General features: G+C 44.7%; 1 protein-coding gene across 1 annotated transcript; it reads left to right on the forward strand.

The window, feature by feature from the left end:
• The first annotated feature begins 265 nt into the window (after positions 1-265).
• kbtbd8 (kelch repeat and BTB (POZ) domain containing 8) lies at positions 266-9,999 on the forward strand. The gene is made up of 4 exons (XM_063214935.1): positions 266-710; positions 2,007-2,214; positions 2,996-4,122; positions 5,839-9,999. Exons 1-4 carry the CDS (start codon positions 695-697, stop codon positions 6,300-6,302), a joined length of 1,815 nt encoding a protein of 604 aa, XP_063071005.1. The 5' UTR covers positions 266-694; the 3' UTR covers positions 6,303-9,999.
• The last annotated feature ends 11,768 nt before the right edge of the window (positions 10,000-21,767 follow it).

Here is a 21,767-nt window from a genome sequence, read left to right on the forward strand (position 1 = left end):
ATGGACTGTCTTTGAAAATTGATGACTGCGCTATCAATAGTCCAACTGTTCAAAATCTTGACATCATGGCTGCACTCACTTGCCATCCTCACATCAAATGTCACCAGAACTGCATTTTATCATCTTGCCAATATTGCCAAGGTTACCCATGCTGTCTCTCCAGGATGCAGAAATCCTTGTCAAGTCAAGTCAAGTAGGTTTTATTGTCAATTTCTTTACATGCACTGGTCATACAAAGAATTTGAAATTACATTTCTTGCTTTCCCATACAGACATAGACTAATCTAGGTAAGGACATAGACAGTATAGACATAGACAGTACTTATACATGGACTTAAGACAGTATGGACATAGACAGTGCTCATACGGACATTTAAAGTGCAAGACTGGACAACAGAAGACTTGTAGAGGACATACATTAAGAGGTAATGTGCATACGTTTGTGTACCAAAACTCAATTGGATAATGAGGCTGTCAGGGCCTGTCAAGTTAATTGATAAGGATTCATTTTGGCACCTGTAAGCACACACCAGAAGATGTTGCTGTGTGTTGATTCTCCAACTTTAATGGAGTACGTTGCCATTGGTCAGTCTTTTCACTTTGACAGAAATGATTGGCTGTTGCTTGTTTCCGGGGCTCAGATCCACCGGTGACGTCTGCTTTTACCATCTGCAGCGAGACAGACTGGGCGAGAATGGCTGCCGGGGGAGGTTAGAGCTTCTTAATCGTTTCACTGAAAGATTTAAATTTAAAAACACATTGTTAAACCTAGAAAAATGTTCAGAAAGTTTTCTGTGTGGTTTATAATCGATTCATTGTGAAATAGTACTGCTTGAGTGACTATTTATTGCATTGTTGACCAACTGGAAATGAATGGTTCTATCAGTTGAAAAAAGTGTGGGGCTAGCACGATAGCAAGCTACCCAGCCAGCTAACTTGCCGATTGTGTAAACATTAGACATGAACACCTATTTGTTTTTATAATCGCTATGTATACGTATTTACCTTTGGTATACCCACCCTTGGTGCTGTCAGTTTCCTGTCGGAACATGTATCAGGTAGTCTGGTTTGTGAACCACAAGTAATGTTAGATGACCAGCAAGCAAAGTATTTTGTCAGCCATTGCTGGCTAGTATTAGCTTGCTAACTTTGGTAGGTCTTCTCTAGTAGGGGATTAGCAGATAGTGCCTTCATTCCCTCAAAAAGATTCACATGTGCATAATTTAACTTGTCATTGCAAAGGAGCGTCTGACTTTCGGCGAATTCGTTAACATTTGACTACATGAACGCAATGTAAACAACACCCACGTCTCTCCGGCGCTCTGTGTAACTTTGCTAACGTACAGCTGTGTACGTCGCTGTCGTGAATGCATAGGACAATTTGCTAGCCTTAAAGTGCTGGCCGCTAACTTTAGTTAGCCAGATAGCTGGTATCAGCTGTATTTTGCTAGCTCTTGGAGATTGGCTTGACGCCCAAGGGCTAGCCAACAAGCTATGTAGCAGGCTGTTGAAATCCGCTGACTCAAATACCCTATTGCCACATGTCCTTTGTTTTGTCAGGTCAGGCAGGTTGTGTAAAAATCCCCGAGATTCTCTCCGAGTTATCAGCTGTTCTGGTAGAAACTGTCGAGCTTTAGGCATTTTCTAAAGTTTGACAACCCACTGATTGAAATGTCTCTAAAGTTTGGTAGGTATAAAGCTTGGATTCACCATATGTTAAGTCAGCTCAGTGGACTCAAAACTGAGTGCTTTTCAGTGGTTGTGTTAATCCTGTGAAGTGATCTCAGATTTAGTGCAGCACATTTGAATAAGGCTGTTTCTTACCATGTACATTCATAGAGAGAAAAAAAAAACTTGGTCAATAAATTGTACACAATTAAACCATGTTTATGCTTCAATTAAGATGCACATTGATGGTTAGCAATTGTCAGGAAAGTACTTAGAATGGTTGTGTAGAAGTGTATTTTCCATTGACCGAAAAGAGAGTTGCCCCTTGTATGTTCCAGAGGTCGGAAAGCTGTTACAAGTGCAGAATGGAACTCCAGCAAACACCAGCTTTAACGGGGTAGATGCTCTTCACGCGTGTAACCTCCTGCAGCAGCTGAAAGCCCTCTATGACGAAGCACAGCTGACAGACATCGTGGTGGAGGTGGACCATGGCAAGACATTCTCCTGTCACAGAAATGTCTTGGCCGCCATTAGTCCTTATTTTAGGTAAGAACGGTATGGTCCTCTTTAACTACGCAACAACCACATTTGCCAAACTACTGATAGAAGCTATCTTTGCCTTTGCAACCACATCTGACCAACGCAGATAGATCCGGAGGCTATCTTTGCCCTTGCCAGTAGACTACCATTTACAGTGTTGCTAAAAATTATTTTGTACAGTACACCCTGACCCAGCACTCTGACACAGTGACACTGCAGTTTGTGTCGGCGCTCTCCGCACTATGCAGACCCGTGGTCATGGTGTAAAAGGCTTTTGCACAGTTGGCAGTGTTACTGGGTCAGTGTGTTGGTTATTGGTTATGTTTTTGGAAAGTGCAGTATATGCCAAGCATGTTCTTATTATTTTATTGACACTTTTTATTGATCAGTTACATTTTACTTTATGCTCGATGGTTCACAATTTTGGCTACACTGTGCATGAACACGTAATGATGTGATTAACTCACATTAAGGATATCTCAACTTTTTAAACTAATTGGGCAGAGCTTCCAATATAGCTCTTAGAAATGGAAAACACGCTGATCTTGTATTTGCGTCTGCAGATCCATCCTTTAGGAATGAAAAGACAAAGCTCTATGAAAATGATGATGTAATATTTGGAAACTTTCACCTGGACAACTTGCGTACATGACATACATTTTTCTCACACATCTTGTGCAGATCCATGAATGAAAAGCCAAATGAAATTCTTTACAGAAACGCAGTTTGGCAACTGTCACGGGCACCACTTGACATGTGTTTTTCCTCCCACGTCTCGTCTGTGCAGATCCATGTTCACAAGTGGCCTTACAGAGAGCAGCCAGCGCGAGGTGCGCATCGTGGGCGTGGAGTCGGAGTCCATGCACCTGGTGCTGGACTACGCGTACACGTCGCGCGTCACGCTGTCGGAGAGCAACGTGCAGGCCCTCTTCACGGCGGCCAGCATCTTCCAGATCCCGGCGCTGCAGGACCAGTGCGCCCAGTTCATGGTCAGCCGGCTGGACCCGCAGAACTGCATCGGCGTCTACATCTTCGCCGACGCCTACGGCCACCAGGAGCTGGCCGAGCGCTCGCAGGACTACATCCGCAAGAAGTTCCTGTGCGTGGTGGGCGAGCAGGAGTTCCTGCAGCTCACCAAGGAGCAGCTGGTGGGCATCCTCAACAGCGACGACCTCAACGTGACCAAGGAGGAGCACGTGTACGAGAGCGTGGTGCGGTGGCTGGAGCACGACTGCGAGGCGCGGCAGGCCCACCTGCCCGAGGTCTTCTCCAAGTGCATCCGCCTGCCCCTGCTGGACGAGGCCTTCCGCAGCCGCATCCCGCCGGCGCTGGCCCTGGCGCTGCCCAAGGACGGCGGCGCGGCCGACAAGAACGGCCACCTGAACGGCACCAACGGCTGCCCGCAGCGGCTGGGCATGACGGCCTCCGAGATGGTCATCTGCTTCGACGCGGCGCACAAGCACTCAGGGAAGAAGCAAACGGTGCCGTGCCTGGACACGGTGGCCGGCAAGGTGTACAAGCTCTGCAAGCCGCCCAACGACCTGCGGGAGGTGGGCATCCTGGTCACCTCGGAGAACGACATCTACATCGCCGGCGGCTACCGGCCCAGCAACAGCGAGGTGTGCATCGACCATCGCGCCGAGAGCGACTTCTGGCAGTACGAGCACGCGGGCAACCGCTGGCTACCCAAGGCGCCCCTTCTGCGGGCACGCATCGGCTGCCGCCTGGCGCACTCGTGCGGCAAGCTGTACGCGCTGGGCGGACGCGTCTACGAGGGCGACGGCCGGAACGCGCTCAAGTCGGTGGAGTGCTACGACGCCCGGGACAACTGCTGGACGGCTGTCAGTCCCATGCCCGTTGCCATGGAGTTTCACAGCGCAGTGGAGTACAAGGAGAAGATCTACATCTTACAAGGTGAGAGATTATGGGATGCAAACACAACAAGGGTGCATTTCTCTAAACCATAGTTGCTAACTAGACTAGCTTCTTTGTTGTTTGCAAGGCAATTTCACATTGGCAACTACACAAGTTGCTTACTGGCTAACAACTACGCTTTTGAGAAGCGCGCCCCAGAGTTGTAGGTTCAAACTAAGCTTCAGATATAATAGAATGCACTCAACTCACAAAGAAAATAGGGCTCGGTCCTGGGTGCATAAGTTATATTGGGCCAATAAAAGTGTAACACAACAAGGAGTGCTTTACTTAAGTACATAGTTTGTGACTATCCAAGATGTGAAGGCCTAAACAACAGGCTCCTTGTGGAAGGTGGTAGTCTTAAGGATCCAAGGCACTCTGGTTTGCTCTGATGAAGATTGGTATGCAGTCGAAACGCGTAGGCGTTATGCATTAAAATAAAGGATTTTAAACTTTTTTCACCAAAATCAGAGTGCCTTGGATCCTTAAGACTACCACATTCAACAAGTAGCCTATTGTTTGGGCCTTCACATCTTGGGACTAGTCACAAACTATGTACTGAAGTTCCTCACGTCCTTTCTGAGGAGCACCTAATTTTTCTTCAAACAGTTGACCCAATGCGGCACTCTTCTCTTTTTCTTCTTTTTTTGACTTTTAAGACTTAGGAGTGCTTTACTTTCTTCGTATGTCAAACAAAGCCTTTAAATGAATCCTAACTTTATATTAAATCCTTGGTGCCAATAGTGTTATTGGCCATGTGCATGTGCATGGTCATGAGTTGACCAGTATAGTGTCAAATGTTTAGGTAGATGTTAAGTGGCCACACTCATTTTGGTGGCAAGAACTACGTGGGACATGTCTGTGATACAGACTAGGCTATGTCAAGGCTGCTTTTCAGAATCCAATATCTCCCTTTCTCCTTTCTTCAAATTCTGTCACTCCTTCACAATGTGCAACTTGGCCCTGTGGCTGCTGCTTACCTCAAGTCTGTCACACCTTACTCTCTCTGAAAGTGGATAATGAAGCACAGCTAGAATAAACTGTTCTTTCCAAGTGTTTGGCAGTCTGAGAATGGATTAATATAGGAGGATTGAAATGTTGCCTTTCTGAACCACTTTCTCTCATGCTTAACTTGACTGACTATTTTGTTCAGCCTGCTTTCTCTTGAGATCCTGTCACACTCCTTCACAATGTGCAATTTGGCTCTCTCAAGATGACTGCTTGACGTTAAGACCCAGTGTGTAATTTTACTCATTTATTTTCATGAATATTTGCAAAGCAATGAGCTTATCTACTAGTCTGACCAAAAATTACTTTTGTTTCAGAATAGGTCTATGACTGATAATTCAAATGGCGGACATGGAGAAGATCCATGTATGCATGTATGGCAAGTGTACATATCAGGAACACTCAGAAATTGATGTTGATAGTTAACACACCCTTGAAGAGAATGACCGTTTTGAACAAGCAACATCAATTCTGGAAATAAGTTACTGAAAATACTACACTTTCTACTTCTAAGTCTTAAACACTTCCCCCTCTCTCTCTGTCCAGCCCAGTACTTCTCCTAATTTAAGTCTGTAACACGTTTGTCTCTCGCTCTCGCTCTCGCTCACTCTCACTCTCTCTCACTCTCTCTCCTATTCTCTCTCTCTCTCTCTCTCTCTCTCTCTCTCTCTCTCTCCTATTCTCTCTCTCTCCCCCCCCCTCCCCTAGGCGAGTATTTCTTCTTCTATGACCCGCGTAAGGACTACTGGGGCCACCTGACGCCCATGGGTGTGCCGCGCAGCCAGGGCCTGGCGGTGCTGCACCGCGGCTGCATCTACTACATCGCCGGTGTGTGCCGCAACCACCAGCGCACCTTCACGGTGGAGGTGTACGACATCGAGCAGAACAGCTGGAGCCAGCGCGGCGACCTGCCCTTCGACCAGGCCACCAGCCCCTACATCAAGGCCCTGCAGCTGGCCGGCCGGCTGCACCTCTTCGTGCGCGCCACCCAGGTGATGGTGGAGGAGCACGTCTTCCGCACCAGCCGCAAGAACTCCCTCTACCAGTACGACGAGGACGCCGACCAGTGGCGCAAGGTCTACGAGACACCCGACCGCCTCTGGGACCTGGGCCGCCACTTCGAGTGCGTGGTGGCCAAGCTCTATCCGCAGTGTCTTCTCAAAGTGCTCTGATTGGCTGCCTCTCGCCGGTGGTCAGGCGTTAGTTAAGGGCGGGAAAAGAGAAAGAGAAGGGGTTGAGAGAGAACGAGAGAAAGAAAGAAAGAAGGGAGAAAGGGGTTGCCACACCTGACTTGCCTGAGGTGCTATTTAGCTGTGGGGGTTCGGGAAACCCCTCGAGCTGCATGTGTGTCTTAGTACAGAGACCCATCTGGATCCACAAGTCTTAAACAAGTGTCGGGAGTTGTCCCAAGGATTGGGGATTGGCTGGTTTTCTTTGGCGTTAGTTGTTGTCGTGGGTGACTGCTCCCGCTCCTACCGGCGGCCATTTTGTTTGACAATGGGCTCGTCTAATGGGGCAAGCAGCAACTTGCTCAATCACTTGTTTTACAGCCGTACAATGAATCATAAGTGCAATTATCATATGGTTTCGCAAGACTTGTTTTTGAGCCATTTGTCATTTTCTAGATCTGAGAGACATGGAATCATAGGGTTAAGATTGGGCTTTTTTTGTTTTGGTTTTTCCCTCATCAGTTTTTAGATGGCATGCAGTTGAGGTTGGTGACAGTCGTACCCTCTGGAAAGGGTTTATGCAGAGAGCATTGGCGGCAGAAGTACAAGTACACGAAATGCTTAAGTACGCGAAAGCCTCTGTACTTGCTACACGCGCTCATACGGGTATGGTGAGCGGATGTGCTCACGGATAGTTAGCTAGATTTCAAATGAATAGATTTTTTTTATGTTCTCTTTTTTATTTGTACCATTTGCCATGCCTCCTCCTGCGTGGCCATTTTTAAAAACAAAACATTTTTTGAGTTTGAGGGTTTTTTTATGTTTTAAGATTGAGTGTGTTTGTGTGTGTGTGCATGCGGTGGTGATGATGGGAGTGAGTTTATCAATATGGTGCATTCTGTCGCATTGCCAAGATGTGATTGGCCACTGCTCATGGCGCTGTTTTGTGCGACATGCTTCCCCACTATATCTAAATACCTATTTACCTATTTATGTGTTGTGCGTTTCGTTATGTATGTTCCTTTTTTGTGTTTGTCTTACCAGTTTTGGTATGTATCACATTTTGTTGTTATTGTTTGGAATTAGGTCTTATTTTATTTGTTTGTCTGTTTTGTATGGGTTTGTTTCTGTTTTTCTTATGTTTGAATATTTGTGTCGTCAATCAGTATGGTGGACAATTTTTGGTCCCTCTCAGCATCCAGATCTCTTAAAAAAAAAAAGAAGGAAAAGAAAAACAAAAAAAAACGAACTTGCACCAGCCAGAACATCTATTAGAAATATTCTTAGTCTCCATATTGGAGAGCATACAAAAAGTAGAATTCAGCTGAATATAGCTGTGAACCATTGGGGAAGAGTAGAGGGGGAATCCAGGCAATAGGTTATTACTGACAGAGCTGTCGTGTCCTTGTCAGGAAAGGAGCGAAGCAAAGGGAAGGGAAGGGAAGGGAAGACTGAGGAGCAGGAAGGTGCTTTCATTTCTCATTTCTATTATTGGGCCATGGGGTCCGAGTAGAACATCTCCCCACAGCTGGATCTCTGTGGACTTTGCCTCTGACTCTAGAACAGGCAGGACATTTGCATTAAGACAGGACGTCTTAAAAGGCCAACCAATGCATTTGTTGAAATGCGCCCTTGTGGTCTGGAACGTGCGTTTTTTAGTTTTAGGGTTTTTTTTTGTTTTGTTTTTGTTTGTAGCAATAACCGTAGAAGATAATCGTGTGAATGGAGTAGGTGGAGGTGGTTCAGGAGATCGACACATATTCCTCAGTTTTCTTCGAGAAAGTGCATTAACTATTGTTGCAAGCTAAAACCTTTTGGTGGTGCTGATTTTTTTTTTGTCGTGTTTTCGAATCAATGTGATCTGTGGGTCTTCTTCAGAATAACCTGCGGCAGTGGAGATGTGGAGAGTGGCCTGAAGTTGTTTTCCTGGGAGCCTTTTATACGTGCAGAATCCTCCTGGGATCATGTCAATGTGCCTATCGATTAAAAACAAACAAAACAAAACAAAAAGCAGCAGCAGGCCTACGGAGTTGCACTGAATCATGCTTTTGTTTTTCCTCACTTGCGAAATGGCTTGCCTTGCCACTGCAAACTATTACACACACACACACACACACACACACACACACACACACACGCAACCCTCCCATCTTACTCCCCTCTCACACCCACCCACCCATCCATCCATCACAGGCATGAGCCAAGATGGCGTGGCATCATGATTCATTTGTTGCATCGGTGTCTATGTATAAGTATCTCTAGAATGTCACAAGAGGAACTATGTGGAAAGCGAATACAGATGGAAAAACAAAACTTTTGGTGCTGCTTTTTTGACAATCTTGTACAGAACTGCGAGATATTACAGCCATCGGGTGACGTCCCTTGTAGCACGATTGCGAGTGTTTTCATTTTTTTGTTTCAATAGTTTTGATCATATGCAGGTTCCCACAGGTCCTGAGTTTTGCACTACATCGTCCTTGTGTTTTGTGAATTCACAGTGAAACGCTGTCCTTTTCAATCAGTCTAAGGTGACAAAGCAATCTCGTGGAGAGAGGGAGAGAGGCAGGGCGTTAAAAAAAACCTTAAAGCTCTGTTTACCCTCTGTATTTTTTTTTTCCTTTTTAAAAAAGTGAAAAATCACAAAAAAAAGTGTATTGTGATTTTTACGTTTGCCATGAAGAGCAAGCAATGGCAGTGGTGTAATAACAGCCAACAAATGGACAGATAACAGCTTAGCTCTGCAAGTCCCGTGCCACTCAACTCGCGATGGGTTGAGGATCACATGACTCTGGGGAGGGATGGAAGGGCTCCTCCTCGCTTGTCGTTCCACGCCTATCCTCTCTATCCCTCCATCCAATCGCTCCTCTCCTCCCTCCCTCCCTCCCTCCTCCTACCCAGCCCTGCAGAACTGCAGAGACACTCAGAGGTGCAGAAATCTGAACAGCCGGACAACTCTCAGGATCTTTATTTGTTATTAAAACACAGTACTGTATTTAAAGAAATGTTGTTTTATGTGTATTATACTGTACCATATGTTTGCTGTACTTGCACAGTTTTTTTTCCTTTTTTTTTTTTTAAGCAAAACTTTTTTTTTCTTCTCTTCCCAACTTGAATAATAGATGTGATTTTGTTTCTTCTTTGTTTGTTTTGTATGTCTGATGGGTGTATTATTTTCTATATTTACTCGTAGCTTTTTGGTAGAAGAAAAAGTTTGCTCTGGGGATTATGAGGAAAAAAAAGAAAAGGAAAGGAAAGAATTTCAAACAGAAACCACATATGCTGGTTTTTTTTTTTTTGCTTGTTTTTTGGACTGCACAGCTTCAGTGTCAGTGTAAACTACACACCACACACAGCATTACAGATATTAACTCCATACAGTAACCTCTCAACAAACACCAGTCATCCGTTGTACAAAAAGCTTCTGAAACAATGCGGATAAAATCCACCTTGTGCTGTTGTCTGTTCTCCGTGCTAAATGCTATTGAGCTCTTGCTATCTTTTGTTTGGCTCACGCAGCGTTCATACGTGTCCACAACAGGGTGGATATCACCAGTGAGTTCTTCCTTTTTCATTTGAGTTTTTTTTTTTTTTTTCAACTTTTATTTGCTTGGTTGTATGATATGAGACTTTGGTAACTATTAATTGATCTTTACTGTGAACTTCACATTGCACATAATTTGACAATAAAAGAAAAATGAATGCCTGTGTTCATGTCATTTAAATATACTCCATTTAGGTAATTTATTGCTGCTTACTGGCAAATGACTGGGTTCTTGAAAATCACAGCAGCCTATGCGTAGGTTTCTGGCTCTATTTAGATGGTAATTGTAGAGACTAGGGCCTAGTCACTTGGCATGCGGTGTAGTTAATTGCCAAGTTTATCAGATAGAAAATTGCCCATTTTTATTTACATTGTGTCTAATCTTAAAATTAAGCATTACTGAAGCAAGATACTTATGCGCACACAAGGGAAACACTAAGGCAGTGGTTTTCAACACTGGGGCCGGGACCCCATGAGGGGTCACCTGAAATGTCTGGGATTGAAAAAAGAACACTGATAAATGCTACTAATTAATATAACACAATAAAGAATACATAATTCTGATTGAAACACAGCATAGGCCTACAACCTCAGATTTTCATAAACAACCTCAGATTTTCATAAATATCTATAGCAGTGTTTCCCACAGAAATTTTGGAAACTATGGGGGCAGCAGGGATTTTTTTTCCGGGGTGGGGTGGGGGGTGGTGGTGTCTTCTCACGCGGGCCTTTGGGAGGGGGGGGGGGGGGGGGGTTGTTGTGGCTGTTGTATTCACACAGCGTGAATGCAAAACGGCAAAACAATGAGTAAAGTATGACATTGGCACATGGAGAAACTATAGGCCTGGGCCAACATTTCAGCCATTTATATTTTGAGAAATAAGGCTACCCATTTTACCCATGACATGTATAATAGTAGTACATTGTCATTGTCAAAAAATGCAGTACAGTGAATCATTTCTGTTTACAACACAGTTTCATTTGTCCCTCATGCAGGGGTCTATATAATGAAAACAATAATAAAACAAAATAGGAGCAGAGATAAGAATTTAAGATCACTGTGTGTAACGCATAGACAAAAAGGGTCTAAGAGGGTAGGCTATGCCTTTTCCCCCACACACATAGGCGTACACATTCTACATGAGGGGTGCTGGTCACAGGGCCAGTTTTTCAAAATTCCTTCCATTAAAAGGGCTGAACAACATATTACACATTTATGTCTATATTCACATTCATTACACATTCATTTCTATATGCAGCCCGATGCCTCCTCTGCTGTGTCAATGAAGGTCTGTCACCTAACTCATTACAACTGTAAAACAAAGCCTGGGGAGTGTTAGTAAACTCATCCCAACTGTCCCTTCTCTGAAGTTTGTTTTATATTGCTCCCAAACAGGAACGCAGGAACTCATTTTGACCAGGGGGTGCTGTAGTCGGCGGAGGCTCTGGGAGTCCTCTCCCAGAAAAAAAAAAAAAGTGTTTTTTAGATGCAATTTCCTGCATTCTAATCAATTTTAGGATGAAGAATGGCGAATCCCATCTGACTAACTTCTTCATGTTTTATGTAGCCTAACCAAGGATGACTAGATTTTACCTTTTTTTTGTTTAACATTTCACTTCAAAATTATTAAGTTCTTCTTGCGGAAGGGAAACGCGCACCTAATGTGGAGGTGAGGGCGTGTTCAAGAGCAATCGCCGCTGCGTGACAGTTCCTCTCTTCTCCATGGGCAGTCTACAATGTGTGAAATGAGTAGAAATGCATGACTAGGCCATGCGATGCACTTGTGAGAGGTGACCGGGCTATCAAACAATTTAGATTGTCTTGCAATTGCGACTGTGTATCTCAAGATGCATAAGATCAGGACAACTGCCCTGTCTCCCCGCCCGCGCACAAAAGCACGCACGACACAACAGGTAGGCATAATGCTTCCCGTATGTGATTACACTCTGACGGCCAAAGAGTTTGTGCTGTGATCGGCGAGAGAAGTAGGCTAAGCGCCAAAGCAGCTCGTGCCATTGCTGGCTATTGATACAGGGAGAGTGTGAAAGCCACCATAGTTTGCATTTGACGTAGGCCATAGGCTAAAACGGTGGTCAAATCAGCAGCAAGAGGCAAAAGGAACAAATCGCCACCACTACAAAAGTCCAAAACATCTAACAATAGCACAGCCATTTCACACCGCGGCAATTCAACTTTGGCAACAGTAGATAGACAAGCAAAACTCCGAGGCTAAGATAGACTTCACCAGCAATAGGCAAGACCTAGCCTACCAATGTGCTACTACGAATCCAATCTCCACCGCAAGGAACAAAAGTCACTTCTTACCTGACACGATGCACAATTTTGGTGACATTCCCTTCTCCCGTCGCACTTTAAATTCACCTAATTCCTTGCTTAGTTGGTCCATGTTTGATCACCAAAGTGATGAGACTTCTCTTCACAAGAAGTTAGCTCCTCCAATGGGTTTAAGACCGTGTATGTTGATGCATGCCCAAACCTACATATCGCTGTTAATACATTTATTACTACCTTGACACCACAAGCTAAACAAAACAAACATCTCTCCCGCGTCACTGGCTGCACCGTTCTACACCACTGTCCGGTCTGGTTGGGGTCTAAAAGTTCATCACTCATTTCAAACCAAAATTGCATTCACATTTCAAACTACTTATAAGTATTAAAAAAGTAGAAAATATTCATATTTTGTGTTTCTATTTTAGAATAATAATGAGGGAAAAAAAACTATGTCTGAATTTAGGGTAGGCCTAATACTGTGATGCAGTAGCCTAGGTAGAAAGGCTATGATGCAGCTGCCTCTGTTGTCCAGCACCCGGAGCACCCCACTTCCTGCGTCCCTGCCCAAACCCAAGTTACCGTAACTATAACAACTTGACTAGGCTTTTGATCCCTCTGTCTTTCAAGCACTTGTGGTTTTCTCTATAGGATGTATTTACTCCAGGAGGAAAATGCGAAGGAAATCGTAATTCAAATCGTTTTTTTTTTTTTTTTTTTTTTAAATTTTCGGAAACTATGGCGGCCAAATTTAAACTATGGCGGGCCGCCATAGTTTCCTCAATGTGTGGGAAACACTGTCTATAGGTTTAATATCCTACAAGTTAACTTAGTTGTGGGTCGTGTCGTATGGGGTCCCCAGAAATTTGGAATGTCAAACTGGTTTGGGAACCACTGCACTATGGGGAGGAGACGTCCATAAGCAATTGTTTTCAGTTTGTCGTGGCCACATTAGAATGTGTTTTTCTTCTCAATTTGGTCAAAAGCAAATCATTCCATGACAGCAGTAAAGTCATTCATGCCCTTGAGAGTTTGGTCTTTTCATTCTCATGATAGATGACTGAAGATGGCAGGCAACAGCCTTTTAGAACCTTTTGCATTATTGCATTTTAATCCTAATATAATGAAATCGGCCTTTGAGCAGCTGCAGCAGTTCTGCCATAGGAAAACGGGGCCTGTCATCAATGCTCAAAGTCATGGCTTTGCACTGAGCTATAGGCCCAAGTCAAATCAGTGGCAGTCAAAGGCAAGTGGGGGAGCCCGTCCCGGTCCCATGTGTAATGGCGGAGGCATGGGTCTTCATCATTTTGTCCTTGGCAAAGAGACCGAGGGACAGGAGGAATACATCAGATCCAGGTTCATTGCATCCTGGCCTCCTCTGCTGTCCCCAAGGGAACGCTGTCGCGATGACCTTGTCTCAGTGAAAATTTGACTTTTAGTTGTGAGAAGTCGTGGGCAGGAATAACATTGGAAACAAGGGGAAAGCAGTCATTTTTATAAGCAGATGGGGTCAACTGTGCTCAAAGCAGGGGTAGCCTACAAACAGCACTCACAGTGAAGGCTAATGGACAAGCTGAATACAGAGATATAATACTGGTTTAAAAAGAAGTTAAATTGTGTGAAGAGTTTGGAAAAATGGTGTCTGAACTCTGAATTGCAGTCTTCCAGGCCTTGCTGACATGTTGGGATCTACAAACTGTAGTTTGCACATGCAGTGTTGTCCTTGAGTCTTGTAATACTTGCTAATGTTGCTAGTGTCGTATGATTTATTGTTCACAAAGATAAACACTGTGTGCGTGTGTGTGTGTGTGCTGTGCTGTTGGAACGTAATCACCCCCTAATGGCCCCATGGAGGCTGCTGGACATCAGTGTTTTTTCCTCAAGGAAATTAATCATCAGTTGTAGACATGCTTCTGAAAGTGGTTGACGTGTGCCAAAATTGTAATCCTCTTTACTGTTTACTTGGAATTTTCAATTATCATCAGCCGACCAGGGTATTTTATATATTTATTTATATAGGCCTACTGTAGGCTATTTATTTATTTAAACGTTTTCTAAGGCAGTGCACATAACAGGATGCTCTTGTGATTGATGTTCCCCAGTTTTCTTTCAGTAAAGTATTGGGGGCCTTGTGAGTGATTTATGAGTAATCCCCTTGAAGAAAGAAAGGCAGAAGAAAAAAACCCTGAAGTGTTTGGATTGTGGCGTAGCTACTAATGTGTTTGCATTATTGCTTCAGTGGGTCTGTGGATGTGTTTGAACATTTCAAACATCAAGCCTTGTTTGTTTTTAGATGATGTTGGACAATCGCTGCATTGAGAAGAAAAGATGTAATTGCTATTGATGTTTTTTCTTTGCTAAATGTGCTATGTGCTTCAAATATAGCACAGCATTTAAAGATGGAAGTGGAAGCAAATTCCCCAACAAATCATTGATGATGTACTCTGAGATTGTCTTTAATCCGCAGTCTTCTAGATTTTTTTCTTTAAAACATTCCTTTAAAATGTTATCCTTTTTCGTTACCATCCACATTTACCATTTTTTTGACCTCAGGTTGCATAAGATAATGTTTATGAACACGTTCACATTGACTTTCCATAACTAATTACTTCAGTCCAAGAAAGTTGTGATGGCCTCGGGGAGGGTGTGTGTTTGTGCGTGAACACATGTGCGTGTGCAATGCATGTGTGTGTGTGTGTGTCTTATATAGTGCCCGTAATGGTGATCTCTGTGGAGAGACCCTCAGTGGGCTGTGAGGAAGTGTGTGTGTGTGTGTGCATGTGTGTGTGTGTGTCTTATATAGTGCCCGTGATGGTGATCTCTGTGGAGACCCTCAGCAGGCTGTGAGGAAGTGTGTGTGTGTGTGTGTCTTATATAGTGCCCATGATGGTGATCTCTGTGGAGACCCTCAGCGGGCTGCGAGGAAGTGTGTGTGTGTTGTGAGTGTGTGTGTGCGTACGTGCGTGCATGCGTTTGTGTGTGCGTGCGTGTGTGTGTGTGTGTCTTATATAGTGCCCATGATGGTGATCTCTGTGGAGACCCTCAGCGGGCTGCGAGGGAGCGCTGGGTGGGACTTGGCTTGTTTACGTGGGGCGCCTCAGATCTTTGGGGACCCCGCAAGACAAGACGTCCGCGGCTCCCTCCTGAGAAAGCCCTACTCTCAGCAGAACACTCACAGTGGCATACTACTCGCTCAGGGAGAAGAGGAAGACCAGAAACTCTACTCTACTGCCTACCCACATTCTGTAAACACACACACACACACACACACACACACACACACACACACACACACACTTTAGTGCACGTGTATGTGTAATTAAGTTGGTGCCAATTGTGTGTGTGTGTGTGTGTGTGTGTGTGTGTGTGTGTGTGTGTGTGTGTGTGTGTGTGTGTGTGTGTGTGTGTGTGTGTGTGTGTGTGTGTGTGTTCACAGTGGAGGCTGTAGCGGCCCCCCCCTCCCCTGTCGCCTGCGAGCTTCCCTGGAGGGGGTTACCCAGCGAGCCTCATTAGCCAGTGACAGCTTGGCATGGAGAATTGATAACAGGAAGTTGGCAGAGGGCAACAAGAGGTGCCATGAAACATCCATCATTATATCGGGCCAGGAAATGGCATCCTTGTGGGCGGGTGGTCAGTCGCATCTTACAGAGTCTAATATACCTACTGTACCTTCAGGGTATCCATGAGACTGAGATTGTACGTGATGTTTGCATTGTGCTGGGTGATGCTTGCTTCCACATGCGGCTACACCAAGAGATGTGTGTGTCTAAGGAACACAGAAGAAGGCTTTGTGGAGCTGAAACGTCTGTCATGTCAGTCCCTGCAATGCTAAAATAAAAAGAAAACAACAAGAAAAGAAGAAAAACTGAGTGCGATCCATTTCCTTACTACTAGATTTCTTCAGAGACGCACCAACAAGACGAAAGAGCGCAGTGTGTGAAAAATAACTTTGTGTCTAAGGAACGAAAATATGTAGATTGTAGATGGAGTCATCAGGTGCAGAAGCACAGTATTTAGTTCTTACATTAGAATGTTCAAATAATCAAAAAATAAAATACAATACAATACAACCTGTATTTAGCACAATATCACAATTAAAGTTGTCTCAAAGCACTTTGAAAATACACATACACACACGTACACTTGCCCACATTCACACACCAGCTCTGGAGGCTGCTGCAGTTGTCCGGGGTTCATGTGAGAAGGTGCATATATGATATGAATATGGTCATATTCACAAGATGTTTGGTTCCTTCACATGTCCATTATGTAGGGCCTATGGCTTCGTATCCCTCCTTCAAACTTGCCAGGGAAAATTGACAACATGACACACCCAAACCTGTTGGTAGTTATCACTTGTCCCACTGAGGGAAACCCAAAACGTGTGGAATGGCATTTCTCTTTGATTATGATTAGGCAAGGCAAGGCAAAGCAATTTTATATCTAAAGCACATTTCATACACAGAGTAATACAATGTGCTGTACAGTGATAAAAATCATGTAAAAAATCCGAAAAAAGAGAGAAAAGAGAAAAACAAATCATAAAAACAATAGCAACGCAAGGCATGCGGTAGGCTAAAAGATAATAAAAGCACAAGGTAAGGTAGATAAAAACAAGATAAGAGAGGCAAGGATTAAAACAAGAAGAAAATAAAGAATAACAGATTTTTAAAAAGCATTAAATATCTTAGGCATCTCTAAAAAGTTTCGTCTTTAGTTTTAAAACACTGTATTGTCTGAGCACTTTTTATATCATCAGGACGCTGGTTCCAGAGCCTTACAGCATAAAAACTAAAAGCATTCAGTAACATACAGTAGGCCCAATTCAAGGTAGAGCTTCTCTCATGCAAATGTCAAAGTCAAAGCCTATTAGGAATAATTGAAATGAATGGTGATGCTGAAAACCAAGTTCAGTTTGTGAACAGGAGTAATGCAAATTTTGATAATAAACTTCCCAAGACGTTACATACTGTACTGCATCTTAAAATGGAGAGCCTCGCTGAAGCCTCTGTTGATGAAAGTGTTAACGTCAAAAAAATGCAACCGATTCCCTCCGCAAATATGTTCAAGACTTTTTTCGGTAAAAAAAACGAGATGTCTTATAATTGGATTTTTTGGCAAAGAATGTAACGGAGAATGAATTATCTGGACCGCCTCTTTATTGCCAGTTAAAATGAGGCATCACTCTTGGAATTACAGCACTTTGAGTTAATGAGTTTTTAGTTGGCAATGTGAAATAAGATGGAACCCTGGTGTGCACAAAGCTGAGCTTCTCCTTAATTTAATCATGCCACACACACACTTCCCTCTCCACCTTTAGTTTAGACGAACAACTGAGGCAAGTTTTCTTCCCCCTCTCTCTCTCTATCTCTCTCTCTCTCTTCTCTCTCTCTCTCTCTCTCTATCTCTCTCTCCCTCTTCTGTCATTCTATCCCTCTCCAGTTTCTCTCTCTCTCCCATCTCTCTCTTCTATCTTAGGCATTTGGAAGTCAATCTTGTGCTCAGCGTTGCTCTAATTTGGAGATATTTCAAGGGCAGCAGATCAGCTGCCAGACGTGTAGTCATGATGAGTATGGCTGTCATCCTTAACCCTCCTCCTCCTCAGCTCTCCCCTTTCTCCTCCTCCCCCACGCCTCTTCATCAAGCACACCATGCTCCCTGGCTGCTCGCTCGGACATTTCTTCATCTCTGTCTTGGTGGTGTGGAGGTCTATTCCACTGTGTGTGTGTGTGTGTGTGTGTGTGTGTGTGTGTGTGTGTGTGTGTGTGTGTGTGTGTGTGTGTGTGTGTGTGTGTGCGTGTGCGTGTGTGTGTGCGCGTGCGTGCGCGCGTGCGTGCGTGTGTGTGAATGTGTGTGTGTATATGTATACGTACGCACTGTGGGTGCGCCTACACACATGTATGTGTACTCGTGATAGGCCTATTTGTGTGTGTGTGTGTGTGTATGTGTGTGTGTGTATGCGTGTGTGTGTGTGTGTGTGTGTGTGTGTGTGTGTGTGTGTGTGTGTGTGTTTGTGTGTGTGTGTGTGTGTGTGTGTATGCGTGTATGCGTGTGTGTGCCTGCGTGCCTGCGTGCGTGCGTGCGTGCCTGCCTGCGTGCGTGCGTGCCTGCCTGCGTGCGTGCGTGCGTGCGTGCGTGGGACAGGACAGAGTCTTGATGAAGTGGTGTGGCTGGCCTTGATGGGGAGGTGAGCAGGAGGTGCTTTTTCATCTGCCTGAGTGAGTGGGGAGTGAGTAGGGAGCACTGTGACTGATAAAGCTGTAACCAAGGGGAGCTGCTGTGCTGAGAGTGGGTGGGTGGGGGTGAGGAGGAGGGATACATGAACTCATGCATGGAGACAGAAGTAAAGGCACGGCATGGCTTGGCATGGCCCCCCAGCAGGCCCGTTGACAGCTTTGGCCAGGCCCGAGATAAGACATCAGAATGGGCCCATCACCCCGAAATACATGCAGTGTAATAGACTAATGCCTCTTTTCCACTGCCGTTTTTCTGGTAGGACACAGCGCGACTCGGTCGCCACTTTTTGCTTTACGATTGAGCTGTGTCGTGCCTATTCGAAAAGCAAAAAGTGGCGGCTGAGTCACGCTTTGTCGAGCTGTACTGTATGCCTACCATAAAACCGTCAGTGGAAAAGAGGCATGAGGGACCCAATTCTGGGCCCCCTCTCCCTCCCTGGGCCCAGAACACCTGACCAATTTGTCCCCTGCTGTGCACCTCCCTGGGCCCCAGTGCTTCACTCCACTCCACTGTACTGCACCCCCTGCAGCTCTCTCGCCCCGTGCTGAATTGATGACAGTTTGTGCGGTTCACCTTGTGAGCAGTCTTTGTAAGCGCTCACAAATCTTTTCATGTTTCCGGCATATTCCCAGGTTTAGGTGCGTGGGTTTGATATTACTGGGATTTAACATTTTGGCTGGAGAATGCCATATTAACCTTGCAGCACACTAAAAGAAGGCTCTTACAGTTTTGAGGGCTGAGGGCTCCTTTTACACCCTAAAATCTGCACACATTTCAGTTGATACTATTCCATTCAATGGAACACCACATAGATCACTCAACAACCAGGGCCAGATTAGCGCACAGGCTAGATATAGCTGCAGCCTAAGGCCCCTCAATTGCCAGGGAGCCCCTGATTGGCCAAAAGTGAACAATTGCAGAATAGTGACAGGATACAGTATTGGAAAAATTCATATGTCGTTTTGAGTACAGTTGGTAGACAAGTTATCCTTAATTCCTCGCTCATAATTATGACACTGTCTATGTAAATTTATCACGAAATTTGCTTTCCGGGGGGACCCACTGCAACCTTTAGCCTAGGGGCCCCAGGCCGTCTTAAGACAGCCCTGTCAGCAAGAGTAATATCTGTTTGTGGCATGCCATTCATTTCAATGGGACACCACACAGAAAGCCTAGCTGACCTGAAATATGTGCTTGAGCCAATCATTTCAATGGGACACCACTCACACCCCATTCGACACCACACAATGGTACACTGACTTCAGAGTCAAATGAACACCGTTTTTGGGTGTGTGTACAGAGTATTTCAAATGATGGTGGTTCCATTGATACGGAGGAGCATCTTGCAGGATCAATGCAGTGCACGGCGACGCTATTCAATGCAAGGGCTGTGTGGGTGGCTGATTTTGACCAGGTTAAAACCCAGTTGGTGCATTGACAGTCTGTACATCGTCGACCAGTGCAAAACCAGGACATTTTCCATGTTTCTTTTTTCTACAGTGAATCATTAGTGGTGGTAAACACATTTTCCTCTTGGTGTGAAAAGCTCAAGTCCAAATTAGGCTGCGTACATGGTGGGGCTGTGAAAGATCACAAACGACAGATTGAACTTTTTCCCTGCGTAAAATGTCATCTCTTGTTAGCACAAATTATTCACATCTTGTACCAAGGAAGCAAATCTTACCAGCAGCACAGCATCTTCAGCCAGCTACTGTACAGTAGAGGTTCCCAAACTGGGGGTGGGGACCCCTGAGGGGATCGCGAAGGTACTGCAGGTGGGTTTCGGAGACAAGAAGGGACTGTTTGCATAAAACCTTGAATAAACTTTCGGCAATTATACAATATAACCACTCTTGCATAAAACCTTGAATAAACGTTATGCTATCATATTACCACTCCATAAATCTGGGTGTGGTTAATAATACATATATTTATATTTTCTGTGATTTTGACATTAAAATGGGACATTATTAAGGGACAATTGTAGGGCATTTTGGAATATGGGAGGTGTTGGGCTCGTGAAAATATTCTTAGGTCCGAAAAGGGGTCCCTGAGGGAAACAAAACAGTATTTGGGAACCACTGCAGTATGTGGAGGAGAGATGTGTATGCTAACGAAGCCAGTGGTATTGAAATGAATGGAGCAGCAGCCAAGGAATTTCTTCTTGGTCCCTGTTAATGTTTTTTATTCTCTCCCGTGTACATTGCTTTACACCCAGGGGCGGATTAGGATGACCAGGGTCCCCTAGGCTACACGTTGCTGTGGGCCTCCCTGGCAGGCAAATTTCACAACAAATTTACATAGACAGTGTCAGGGGCGCCTGCAGACTTGACCAGTAAGGTACGCACCAACACCCCCACCCCCCAAAAAAACACCGGAGAAATGACAGCGGACGATGACACCGGAGGAGAAAAAAAAACATAGGATTGGAGTATAGTCAGTATGTCTGGGGTGGTTTTCTTTATCAGTCGTCAATTTTTCTTAGCCTATTGCTTTAGGCTAGGAAACAAGGTTACTTGTTGACGTTGACAAGGTGTTGGCCTATACGTTTTTGTAAACCTTTTGGCTATATTGGCGTTTCACTTCTTTGGGTGCAGCCATGCATACACTTATACTATTTTCATTTATTTTTTTAAACTGCGACATTGAACTGCAGCGACTTCCCCGACTATGCTACTACGAAGGCCTGCATGCACTTGTGTTCTCTCTCGTGCATGGGGATGAAACAAGTAGGCTATGGCAGACGCCATATCATTAGATACAACTTTTCAAGCGTTATACTTTTCGACTCGGGTAGAAAGTTGGCGCAGAGGTGTCTGCTGCAGCATGATGAATGAAGTTCACGTCACAATGGCTGAGCTGGGACCATAAAAAGCCCGGGCACGTTGTGCAAGAAAAGGCAGAAAGCGACTACATCAGCCTGTTAACCCACCGGGGAGTGCACTGAATGTTAGTCCAGGCTGATAACAAATACGCAATAGAGACAGAGCACAAGAGAACCACCGACGCACTCGCACACAAATCGCAGAATGCTGTTCATATCAGCAAACAGTAAAACGTGCGCAATAAGCATTAGAAAACACCCAAACGGCATGTCATCAAAACATGCAGAATTGCTTTAGAACTAATGTTTTCCCGAACATAATGTATTTGTGTAGCACACATAGCTAACCAGCTGTCAGTGCTGCCGTCCGAAGCTAGTAGGCTACAAAGCAAAGTTCCGTACCTCTCATAAAACCGTCTCTGTAGAAAGCCACAATACACAGAACGGTAACCAAAATACTTGAAATATGACACCAGAAGCAAAGTACCCTATAATATTTGCCGCGGCGGGCTCAGTGATGAATGAAACAGCTTAGCCTACCTGTACTGCTACCATCCAATGCCTTCTTCCTAG

This window comes from Engraulis encrasicolus, chromosome 14 (assembly GCF_034702125.1).
Source record: "Engraulis encrasicolus isolate BLACKSEA-1 chromosome 14, IST_EnEncr_1.0, whole genome shotgun sequence".
NCBI lineage: Eukaryota > Metazoa > Chordata > Actinopteri > Clupeiformes > Engraulidae > Engraulis > Engraulis encrasicolus.

Coding starts and splice junctions, on each gene's coding strand:
- kbtbd8 (XM_063214935.1), top strand. Junction 2,215..2,995: donor GCCATTAGTCCTTATTTTAG/GTAAGAACGGTA, acceptor TCGTCTGTGCAG/ATCCATGTTCACAAGTGGCC. Junction 4,123..5,838: donor GAAGATCTACATCTTACAAG/GTGAGAGATTAT, acceptor CCCCTCCCCTAG/GCGAGTATTTCTTCTTCTAT.